Source organism: Helicoverpa zea, chromosome 23 (assembly GCF_022581195.2).
Source record: "Helicoverpa zea isolate HzStark_Cry1AcR chromosome 23, ilHelZeax1.1, whole genome shotgun sequence".
In the NCBI taxonomy this organism is placed as follows: Eukaryota; Metazoa; Arthropoda; class Insecta; order Lepidoptera; family Noctuidae; genus Helicoverpa; species Helicoverpa zea.
The window spans coordinates 1644161-1657106 of record NC_061474.1 but is presented as its reverse complement, the minus strand read 5'-3'; the positions used below and the strand labels follow the sequence as shown (position 1 = coordinate 1657106).

At 34.2% G+C, this 12946-nt stretch overlaps 1 protein-coding gene across 3 annotated transcripts in view; it reads left to right on the top strand.

The window, feature by feature from the left end:
- Positions 1–5407, top strand: part of LOC124641780 (G protein-coupled receptor kinase 2) — a 74472-nt gene extending 69065 nt beyond the window's left edge. For all 3 annotated transcript variants that reach the window (XM_047179989.1, XM_047179990.1, XM_047179987.1), the window contains exon 13: positions 140–5407. In XM_047179989.1, coding sequence (XP_047035945.1) covers positions 140–280 — 141 coding nt within the window. In that variant the 3' untranslated portion in view covers positions 281–5407. The remainder of the gene's footprint in view (positions 1–139) is intronic.
- The last annotated feature ends 7539 nt before the right edge of the window (positions 5408–12946 follow it).

Below are 12946 nucleotides of genomic sequence, written 5' to 3'. Positions count from 1 at the left end.
GTCCGCATAAGTCTATGCAAAAATAATGATACACTAAGCCAATGGTAATGTCTTCATCAGTATGTAACGAGTAACAAATAATTTCAATTTATTGTTATAGCATAAAATAAACTTGAATCAACCAACAATTTTATTCCAGGTACTATGCCCACAAAAGAAAGTATCAGCCCGTCTCCGAGCGGTCCCCGTCCCGGAACACCTCCTCCTGCCCTCCTCCCCCGCGCCGCCAGCCCCGCCCGCCCCGCCCGCCCCGCCCGCCCCCGCCGCCGACACCAGCTGACCGAGTCAACCCACTGCCTAATGTGGTATGATCACACCTTTACTTTAAATGTTGACGTGTCTGCAGTATGTTGTTTAGTTGGCTGTGTTTGTTTTACCATGAAAAAAAACGAAAGAAATAAACTCTATGAAAGACCCTAGTCTTTCTTAGGTAAAAAGACTAGGGTCTTTCGTAGGTAAAAAGACTAAGGTCTTTTGTAGGTATGGTCAAAAGACTACTATTAAATTTGACCATAAGGCTATGGGTAAATTTTAACAGCAAAATAATATCAATATTGACATTCAGTAATTGATTGAAGTGACTACTGTCACTATATTACCAAGCAAAAATAGACCTAATTTCAACAACACATAAATATTAGTTTTCTTAAAACAACTATGAATTTTCATTGTATGTATAATGTTTTAAGAAAAAAACGGACGCATGTTATGTCGATGGAAATGGTAAAAACATGCAGTCAATTTTCAACATATCTTGACGAAGCTAAAACTATCGAAACCCATAGATTTTGTATAGCAATACAATGCTGTGACATCATGAGAACTAGGAGAAATTCATACACTGACATTTTGCTAAAATTTAGTCTTGGATTGCGAGTTATTTATCGAGTAATAGTGAAGCCACAAGTTTTGCTATTTTGTAGAGGGAACTGGATTGAGTTGTGACTAAAGACAGGCTCAAAATATACCTAGAAATACCGCATAAATATGGACGAAATACCATGTTATAAATAACTAAAAAGTACGCTGTATTGAAAGCTATTAAAATTTTTATGAAGTTATGTTCATTCAACTTCATATAAAAAATATTCAAAAGGCCGTCTTGAAAATTCGAACTGTAGCATGTAAAATGATTGATGAAACTACGAAATTGATACCTGTATACGTAGTAATACTTGTACCTGTCGGATAAGTCGGCTTTGTGATCTTAACTTATAAAAGGGACTATTTCAAATGTTGCTTTTTTACCTTTTTCTGTGATTTTTGAGTTAGTAAAAATCTTTGAGGTTCTTCTTTGGAAGTTGCTCCAAGTATCTTTTGAGTTATTTTTGAAATTAATATTGATCAATTCTTTTCTATAATATATATTATTTAACTTATTTTTGAAATCTTGCTAAGTCTCTTATGGAAAGACATAAGTGGTTAACTTAGACCTTTGCTAGTTTTCTCCCCCTTTTTTATCCCAATTTGGTAGAAAAACAATGTTTGAAAGAAATGAATACGAAAATATTGACGATACATACACAGCTTAGTGTGACCTGTTGAAAAAATCATGAACAATTTAGATTTAGTTTAATTTTTTATGTTGGCAATTGTAAGAATTACATAAGTCTATAATTATTATTATTTATTCATATTCTTACTGATATTTTCTGTACATAAATATTCATACTTATATGGTGAGTAGAAGTATATAAATCATACGTTTATGTTATGATTCTTTCAGTTGCCAACTATAAAAATTGGAACTACACTTACAGATATACCGTATGGTACATTTCTTTCCGATTTTTGTGTTTTTGAGATTGGATATTTAGTTTTTTTTGTCGAGTTGTCTGTAAATGCAGTTCCAATATATTTCTCATTATGGATGACTGATATTATGTGTAACCATGCATTTAGCTCAATAGTAACCTCTGAGTATTACACGAACAAACATTATTATAAACTCTATTGTCATGTATTTTATATTATTATTATTGTTTTTTAATGTAATCTATCAATGATATTATTCGATTGAGTTTTTTTTTATATAAATATGTATTTTGTAAGTTTTTTTGTTGTGTTGGTGATGGATAGACAACTAGTGATGTGCAACACGAAAATTTGTATCGATAATTTTTAAATGCTTTGTCGATCTTAAGAAATGGATTTTGTATGTCTATATGTCACCAATACTATGAATATCGATGCCAATCTAACGTTTTAGAAGGGAAGTCCCGTTGTTTTGACTACTAGGTAAGTCAAGTATATACTTTTTACGACTATTATATACATTTTTATAATACGTACGTACGTTTACATAATTATATTATTATAGATCATTTTTAAAGGTTTTTTGTTTTGTATTTAACGGCTGATGATGATGTAATACTTAAATATTTCCTATTAATGGCTTTGTTATGTCCACATTGAGCCTCGGAGCGGATGAAATAATTCTTAGTGAAACAAGATTTTAGTAGTTAATGTAATGTCATGTTTTACTAAGAATAAACATTAAAATGCTATGTAATGAGTGTTGAGAAATCAGATATTATGTCCATGCTTTTGTTCAGTTCACTAAGTAGATGTTATTGTTAATTTTAAGAATGGAAACTGTCTTGAAATCGATAAAAATGTTGGACATCCCTAACATGAGCAATGTTAATATTGATTAACAAAATGTCTACTTAGTGAACTTGTTATAAATATTATAACAACAAGTCATCCGCCTCATATAAGTCACTTAAAACTCTAGATAGTGTATAATCAAGCAATAATAAATGAAACGAATAGAAAAATCTATGGAATCTATGTATTTAGTTGTTCTTGTCTGTGGTAGTGCTTAATTTAAAAAAAAAGAGACGTATGTAAGTAAACCGTGGAAAGAGAAAAAAATATAGTTTTCTTGTAAAAAAAAACTGGTAATACACTCTTCCTCAAGATTGTGAATAAAATGTGTCGCACAAAGTATTGAGAAAAATAATATAATTAAATGAAAATTCTTACTGTATGTACATTGCCAATTCACTTCCAATGTTTGTATTAGTGATAAGTATTGATGCATTTTGATGTGTAACTTTATTGTTATTGAATATTTCGATGCCTATTGTCGTTTTGGAGGCTGAAAGCGTGTGCTGAAACGGATTTTAAAAACTCTTGCTTCAAATTGGTACGAGTCTTTTGAGCTATCTTAGCCTAGGGTCAGAAATGACGGAGATTCATTTCTGAAAAGTTTTTGACAAATTAATACGGGTTTGATAAATGTTCCAAACTTGGCTTGTGGGCCCTAACAAAAGAATTAGTTTTAAGAAGCTATTACTAACATTAGTAGTTAAACGCTTGCGATAGTAAGTTATGAAATCGAGGTTTCCTTGTCAAAGGTTCGTGGGATGAGATAATTAGGGTAGCCATTGTGGTACAGTCGTACAAACGTATTTGATATTAGTGGGGCTTATTGTAACACGGGTCCTTTGAATCATGTCGTCCTTTGTATATAATTGGGACTTTTAAGCAATTAGGGTTCAAATAATCCCTGTTGTTAACGAATAAATTAGAAAATTGATGTCAAAATGAAATCATTGTGGATATTTTATTGGTTTTTAGCTTCAGAAAGTAGAAAATTCAACCAATAAAAAATCTACAATACTACTTTTTATGATGAGATAATTTTGAAATATTTTTATAAAACATTTCGCCGGCTCTGGCACGCGCTTTCAGTATTTGCCTCCCGTTTTTAATCGTCATTCGGGCTACACTCGGTCGAACATCGTCGCCATCTTGTATTCCACGAAATGTCACGAATGTTCACGGAAACAGCCGAAGTGTAGCGCCTAACATTTAGGCATTCAAGGGTAATCGTGTAAGAGCAAGTCATCTCGCTACGATTTTTTTTGTCATTCGCACAAACGTTCGTTACTCGTTCAATCATTCATTCATTATTTTTAACTTTAGGACTTTTGGTGTTAATATTCTGGTCGGCTGTAAGTTTTAAATAAGTACTTGTCCCGAAATATTTGGATTTACAGTCGATCATTCATTGAATGAATGAATGAAACGAGTGAACTCGTTCAATGCTTAATGCTCCTATTCGATATAAGCAATTATTCCGATATTGACTTTAAAACTTTTATTTGGATTTTTTTTAATTTTCAAGTGTTAAATCGTTACTCAATCGCTCATTTAAATCCTGTTTAGATATTCTCGAAATCACTCAATTTTAATGATTTTTATGAGCGATGTAACTCCATGTAAACGAGAGTTTTTTTGTGAGCTGAAAATTTATCGTCAAGATTTAATATTTTTATATACTTTAGATATGCTCTTTTTAAATGTGGGACAATCTTTAAGGGCAGGAAAGCTTTTCTTGGTGAAAATAGCTCCCCAATTTACCTCTATAGTGGGTACAGTTTCCCAACTCTTAGATATCATGTTGCACATAAGTTGTAGTGTTACCATCCATAATGATTTTTTCTTTAAGTTATTAAACTAAATATAAATAACAGTTTCCTCTCAAACTGCTCAAGTTCTAGAGTCAATATCGGAGTGCAAAGTTGAGCAAAATGCTCGGTTTAGCGAGACTCATACGATGCTCAACTCGGGAGCTCAATTGTACAGATTTCTTTAGTAATTCGAAGTTTAAGACAAAAGTCATTGCGCGTTGTGTTGTCTGTGAACATTGTTCTTCGATAATAGTGAGACAGCGACACTGAAAGATTTTTTAACCTTTTAATATACATACTGTAATAGAAATGGTCACTATAAAGCAATGTAAGCCTAAGTAATGGTTAAATTTTGTATAAGACACTGAATTAATGCCAATATATTCTTATGAAAACATAGTTGTATTAGTATCAATGTTATACCGATAAATTGTGGCGCTGAAGTCATTAAAATTAATAGAATTCCTCTAACAACGACGTTCACAGATGACAGATTTCAAAATAAGCATTTAAGCAAAAATGTATGTGTCACCGAATTTTGTAAGAATTTATATATAATAAATAAATAATGATTAATTAGTATCATACCTGTATCATACTCATTTGATGCATTTTCGACTAAGTGTACTGAAGTGCTTAGCATGATACATGAACATGGCCGGAGTTAATCACTATAGATTTCAGTATATATCACAATAATGATAATAGTTAGATAGCAATATAGTGTAGCATTTTTACAAGTAATGTAAGAAATACAATTTTCACTTATTACTGAGGCAAACTTGGTATTTTTGTAGTAATGGTGTATCATGCTATAGCAACTCGTCTCGTTCGGTTGCAATGCAACCGAAACTCGTCGCTGTATCTAGCTTGTAATAGTGTTATGGATAGCTTTCCTTCATACTGTTAGTCGTTATTGCAGTATTTTGATGCAAATATTATTATTTAATAAGCATATTCGTAAATAAATTGACTCCGATATAGAATTTGTGTTTTCTTTGTAACCCGTTTTTGGTTGAATGTATTGTTTACACCGCACTTAAATAGTTATGGATAGATGATAAGATAAGCGATAGGGTGACAAATCTTCAGGGAAAACTACATGGTAGATATGGAGCTGAAATATTATTATGTCAAAAAATTACATTATACCTAATGTGTACAAAATGATAAGATTTAATTTCAATAATTTATTCAACAACACAACAAAACATTGGAAGGTGCACAAGCTATTATTTATTCTAATTACAAACTTCAATGATTACTTGATCAAAATCTCATCTTTACTTAATTGCTTAAGGAAGCAATATTTTATTGATATTTTTAGATGAAAAATGTTTTTGCTTTTTTGTAGGTACTCTAAAAAAACTCTATTTATGAGTAAAGAGGCTATATTTTATCCGGATACAGGAAGAATTTCCCTCAGGACGCTCTCGGGTGTAACCGCGGGGAAACAGCTAGTACAAAATACAACTGAATCAACGAATGTAATTTATATGGATAAGTAATAAACCATGGTATAGATACTGTAAACAACACACTCTTTGCTCATCGATCAGATCAGAATATAAACCGTTTTTTTATCCTACTAATATTATAAACGCGAAAGTTTGTATGTATGGATGTATGGATGTTTGTTACTCTTTCACGCAAAAACTACTGAATGGATTTTAATGAAACTTTACAATAATATAGCTTATACATCAGAATAACACATAGGCTACAATTTGTAAACATATTGTTCGAAATACTAAACCTGCGCAGCAGTGGCGGATTTAAAAATTTGCCGCTAGTAGGCCATTCAATTTTTGCCGCCCCTAATGATGACTTAATGATATTTCTGTCAGTTACTAGATTATTTTTGCAACCCGCTATGTACCGAAGAGTTTAATGTTGACCTAACAAGTTTATCTGACAGCGACTTTAAAGCGTAAAACCTCTGTAACTTTTAAACGGCTCAATTGATTTTCATGAAACTCGCCCGTAAAACACCTGTAATACAAAAAAAATACTAAATTAAAATCGGTTCATTCGTTCGGGTAGGTACTATATCAGAGGCGCACCCATCGGGTGGCACCCCCCCCCCCCCAAAAAAAAAAAAAACGACACAATATAATCACGGACTAAAATTGTAATTGAAGTACTTAAAAATTGTGTAGAAATCATTCATGGTGCTTTTTGCTAGGTTTAACATAAAGAAACCGGAGTCCTACCACTGCAAAGTTATAAAGCGCTAACTAGTTTTATAGAAACCAGTGTCAAGTAAAAAAGCCGCGAGCGCAGCGAGCGCAAAATTTTTAAGATTTAGAACAGTAAAGTACCAAAACGAGTTTATAAAACCGGCCTAAAGTGAAAAAGTCGCGAGCGTAGCGAGCGCCAAATTTTTGGAGTTTTGAGGACACAAAAGCGAAATTATTTGGGACACAAAAGTCCTCCACCTCCTGAACAGCTTAGAAATCGTCAGCGTAGAGCGTCAGTTGTTTTTGCTACTTCGGTGCTTTAACTTTTTGTTAGATTGGACTCAAAGAGCGCAGAATAAACCAGAAAAGATGAAGAAACCGCGAGCGAAGCGAGCGGATTTTTCAATTTATTTTTATTGAAACGCTATTGGAATATTTTAAAATTCATGATCACATAAACCTAAGCATATATTAAATAAAATAAAAATAGCCTTTATTCAGACCTTGTTTACAGTATACAATCTTAATCTAACAACTCTGACGAGTTGATGACACCAACGACCTGGTCTGTTTGCCCAACTTTGGCAAAGGCCTCCTCCATTTCCTTCCACTCTGCTCTGTTTTGGGCTCTTCTAGTCCATATATTCCCTGCTATGCTTTTAATTTCGTCATCCCATCTTCGGTACTGTCTTCCTCGATTTCTTTTCTTGTCCCTAGGGTACCAAGATATTATGTTTTTGTTCCACTTGTCATTGCCTCTGACTATGTGGCCGGACCATTTCCACTTTAGTTTCCTTATTCTAGTTGTGACATTCTCAATTTTCATGCGCCTTCGGATAGTGGTGTTTCTTATTCTATCAGATTTTCTTATATTTAGCATGCTTCTTTGCATTGCCGTCTGACACGTTTCAAGTTTCTTATATTGCGCTTTGGTGAGAGCCCATGTCTCGCAGCCATATGTCAAGACTGGGAGTATACAAGTGTTATACAGTTTTGTTTTCACGTACGTTTTGATTTCTGTATTCTTCATTATTTCCTTAAACCCCCAGTAGCGTTTCCATGCATTTCCAATCCTTGTGTCGATTTCTTTTGTCATTATATCAGTGACCGAGATTTGTTGGCCCAAGTAAGTGTATTCTTTTACAAACTCTACTGGTTCGCCGTTTAAAAGAATATTGTCTTGCGATGCCAATGCGTTTGTCATAGCTTTGGTTTTTGAAGTGTTCATCGTCAGACCTACCTTGCGGCTTTCTCTATCCAGATCAGTGATCATGTATTGTAGTTGGTCTTTGCTCCTTGCCAGTATTATTATGTCATCAGCGAACCTCAAGTGTGTAAGATTTTCGCCATTTATGTTAAGTCCATAGTGGTCCCATTCCAGTCTCCGAAAGATATCTTCCAGTACAGCTGTGAATAATTTAAGTGACAGTGGATCTCCCTGGCGTACGCCTCTGTTTATGTTTATTTGTTTCCCTTGTTTCTCTAGTTTTATTCTTGCTGTACTGTTAGTGTATATGCTTTTTTTAAAATCCTAATGTATTTCTGGTCGACTCCTTGTTTCTTCAGACATTGCCAGATACTGTTGTGTTCTATTGAGTCAAATGCCTTGTTGAAATCGATGAAGCAACAGTAGAAGGGCACTTTAAACTCTTTGGCTTTTTCAAAAAGTTGTCTTACCGTTAGTATATGGTCCAATGTTGAATAGCCTGACCGGAAGCCAGCCTGTTCCTTGGGCTGGTTTTCATCAAGAGTTTTGGTTATTCGCCTTAGGACAATTTTTGCAAAAAAATTGTAATGTTCGACATTAGGCTTATTGGTCTGTAGTTGTTAATTTCTCCTTTGTCCCCCTTTTTATGGAGTAGGATTATTGTTGATGTAGTCCACTGTGCAGGAATTTCCTCGGTGTGCAATATGTCGTTGAAAATGTGTTTAAGTAGTGGTACTAGCTCGTTTTTACAATCTGTAAGTAATTCGTTGCTGATATTATCAGGGCCGGGAGCTTTATCCTTCTTCTGTGTTTCTATTGCCTTGTATATTTCTTCTATTAGTATAGGTGGAACCGCGTCGGTGTTATTTAAGTCGGTGTTTACTATTTGGTTCTTGCTGGAGTAAAGGTTTTCGTAGAATGTAGTTGCTATTGACAGTATATCATATCTTTTTGTTTTCGTTTTCGAAAGTCGGTCTTTCATATTGGGTATCCAGTTTTTCTTTTCTTTTAAAGTTTTTAGAGCTTTTTAATACCTCCGGTTTTGCTTATGTATTTTTCAAAAGTTTCACGCCTAGTGCGTTCTCTGTCTTTTCTTATTTGGTTTTTGATTTCTTTACTTATTTCGCTTATTTTGTTTCTGATAATTTTTGTTTTCTTTGTAGTATTTAACAGCTTTGATCTTGCTTCTAGGAGTGTAATTACTTTCTCTGACAAGTTTTTCTTATCCTTCGTATTATATTTAGTATCAGGTTCTGGTCTCAATGTCAATATTTCATGTAGTATGTTGTACTTCTGCTGAGTATTTATACCCTCAAAGGATGATTCTGTCACTAATTTCAGTTTGTCTTTGATGGTGTTTAACATTTGTTTGTTATTTGGTGTTGGTCTTCTGACTTTGAAGGGTCGACTTTTAATAGTGCCCATTGACCTGCTCAGACGTGCTCTGAGGACTCGGTGGTCGCTATTAAAATTTAGATAAATGGTGCCGCAGTCGTCAATTAATTTTGGTCTATTTGTTAAGATGTAATCAATTTCGTTTTTGAAACTGCCGCCTGGCGATTCCCAAGTCCATCTTTTTGAAGTTCTTTTCTTGAATAGGCTGTTCATTATCCTCATGTTATTTTCCATCGCCATTTCTATTAGTTTTTGTCCGTTCCTTGTTCTTTTCCCTCTGATGTAAGGGCCAAGTACAATATCTTCTCCATTTCGTGGACTTCCAATCTGAGCATTGAAATCTCCCATTACTATGCAGTGTTTGTATGTGTACTTTTTTAGGGCGATGTTGAGAGTTGAGTAAAATGCATCGATTTCTAAAGTAGATGACTGCTCCGTTGGTGAGTAAGCTTGCAACTATAGACCATATTTCCTGTTTTGGAGGAATTTTAATATTTAATTTGTTGAGTTTTGAGGACACAAGAGCGAAATTATTTGGGACACAAAAGTCCTCCACCTCCTGAACAGCTTAGAAATCGTCAGCGTAGACCGTCAGTTGTTTTTGCTACTTCGGTGCTTTAACTTTTTGTTAGATTGGACTCAAAGAGCGCAGAATAAATCAGAAAAGATGAAGAAACCGCGAGCGAAGCGAGCGGATTTTTCAATTTATTGTTATTGAAACGCTATTGGAATATTTTAAAATTCATGATCACATAAACCTAAGCATATATTACAGTGAGTTTATTAATGGTTTATTTATATATGGATTGTGTACTCGTATAATTATAAAAAAAAAAAAAAAACTGTAAAAAAATTCGCAAAATTTGCCGCCCCTCTAAATCTGCCGCTCTAGGTACTGGCCTACTTGGCCTATTGGTAAATCCGCCACTGCTGCGCAGACGAAGTCGCGGGCACCAGCTAGTATACAATAAGTCTGCTATGGACATATTATACATTTGATAATTTTGCTATGACTTGAGCCATTCGGAGAGAATGTCTATGTTTATTATATCTTCCATAAAAATATTATCTTAGGTAAAGTGCGAAGGTACATTTGAATGCGTGACTCAAGTTTTACAAACATTTCTGTAAAACTGCAGAAAGTAGCCCTTATAACGGTATAATAATCCGACGCACTTATATTACTTTAGCTTTAGGTGGTAAGGTCCTAACGTATTCTGACCATGTTCTTAATAATTTTGTATTTTATTTACCCATTCTACAAAATTGCAACTAAAAATTAAAGAAAAATATCATTTAGGTACTTATTTAGCTAGAAAGTGTTTAATCAAATAAAATCCTAATGTATTTCTGGTCGACTCCTTGTTTCTTCAGACATTGCCAGATACTGTTGTGTTCTATTGAGTCAAATGCCTTGTTGAAATCGATGAAGCAACAGTAGAAGGGCACTTTAAACTCTTTGGCTTTTTCAAAAAGTTGTCTTACCGTTAGTATATGGTCCAATGTTGAATAGCCTGACCGGAAGCCAGCCTGTTCCTTGGGCTGGTTTTCATCAAGAGTTTTGGTTATTCGCCTTAGGACAATTTTTGCAAAAAAATTGTAATGTTCGACATTAGGCTTATTGGTCTGTAGTTGTTAATTTCTCCTTTGTCCCCCTTTTTATGGAGTAGGATTATTGTTGATGTAGTCCACTGTGCAGGAATTTCCTCGGTGTGCAATATGTCGTTGAAAATGTGTTTAAGTAGTGGTACTAGCTCGTTTTTACAATCTGTAAGTAATTCGTTGCTGATATTATCAGGGCCGGGAGCTTTATCCTTCTTCTGTGTTTCTATTGCCTTGTATATTTCTTCTATTAGTATAGGTGGAACCGCGTCGGTGTTATTTAAGTCGGTGTTTACTATTTGGTTCTTGCTGGAGTAAAGGTTTTCGTAGAATGTAGTTGCTATTGACAGTATATCATATCTTTTTGTTTTCGTTTTCGAAAGTCGGTCTTTCATATTGGGTATCCAGTTTTTCTTTTCTTTTAAAGTTTTTAGAGCTTTTTAATACCTCCGGTTTTGCTTATGTATTTTTCAAAAGTTTCACGCCTAGTGCGTTCTCTGTCTTTTCTTATTTGGTTTTTGATTTCTTTACTTATTTCGCTTATTTTGTTTCTGATAATTTTTGTTTTCTTTGTAGTATTTAACAGCTTTGATCTTGCTTCTAGGAGTGTAATTACTTTCTCTGACAAGTTTTTCTTATCCTTCGTATTATATTTAGTATCAGGTTCTGGTCTCAATGTCAATATTTCATGTAGTATGTTGTACTTCTGCTGAGTATTTATACCCTCAAAGGATGATTCTGTCACTAATTTCAGTTTGTCTTTGATGGTGTTTAACATTTGTTTGTTATTTGGTGTTGGTCTTCTGACTTTGAAGGGTCGACTTTTAATAGTGCCCATTGACCTGCTCAGACGTGCTCTGAGGACTCGGTGGTCGCTATTAAAATTTAGATAAATGGTGCCGCAGTCGTCAATTAATTTTGGTCTATTTGTTAAGATGTAATCAATTTCGTTTTTGAAACTGCCGCCTGGCGATTCCCAAGTCCATCTTTTTGAAGTTCTTTTCTTGAATAGGCTGTTCATTATCCTCATGTTATTTTCCATCGCCATTTCTATTAGTTTTTGTCCGTTCCTTGTTCTTTTCCCTCTGATGTAAGGGCCAAGTACAATATCTTCTCCATTTCGTGGACTTCCAATCTGAGCATTGAAATCTCCCATTACTATGCAGTGTTTGTATGTGTACTTTTTTAGGGCGATGTTGAGAGTTGAGTAAAATGCATCGATTTCTAAAGTAGATGACTGCTCCGTTGGTGAGTAAGCTTGCAACTATAGACCATATTTCCTGTTTTGGAGGAATTTTAATATTTAATTTGTTGAGTTTTGAGGACACAAGAGCGAAATTATTTGGGACACAAAAGTCCTCCACCTCCTGAACAGCTTAGAAATCGTCAGCGTAGACCGTCAGTTGTTTTTGCTACTTCGGTGCTTTAACTTTTTGTTAGATTGGACTCAAAGAGCGCAGAATAAATCAGAAAAGATGAAGAAACCGCGAGCGAAGCGAGCGGATTTTTCAATTTATTGTTATTGAAACGCTATTGGAATATTTTAAAATTCATGATCACATAAACCTAAGCATAGAGAAATAAATATAGAGAGCAAGAGTTTATTAATGGTTTATTTATATATGGATTGTGTACTCGTATAATTATAAAAAAAAAAAAAACTGTAAAAAAATTCGCAAAATTTGCCGCCCCTCTAAATCTGCCGCTCTAGGTACTGGCCTACTTGGCCTATTGGTAAATCCGCCACTGCTGCGCAGACGAAGTCGCGGGCACCAGCTAGTATACAATAAGTCTGCTATGGACATATTATACATTTGATAATTTTGCTATGACTTGAGCCATTCGGAGAGAATGTCTATGTTTATTATATCTTCCATAAAAATATTATCTTAGGTAAAGTGCGAAGGTACATTTGAATGCGTGACTCAAGTTTTACAAACATTTCTGTAAAACTGCAGAAAGTAGCCCTTATAACGGTATAATAATCCGACGCACTTATATTACTTTAGCTTTAGGTGGTAAGGTCCTAACGTATTCTGACCATGTTCTTAATAATTTTGTATTTTATTTACCCATTCTACAAAATTGCAACTAAAAATTAAAGAAAAATATCATTTAGGTACTTATTTAGCTAGAAAGTG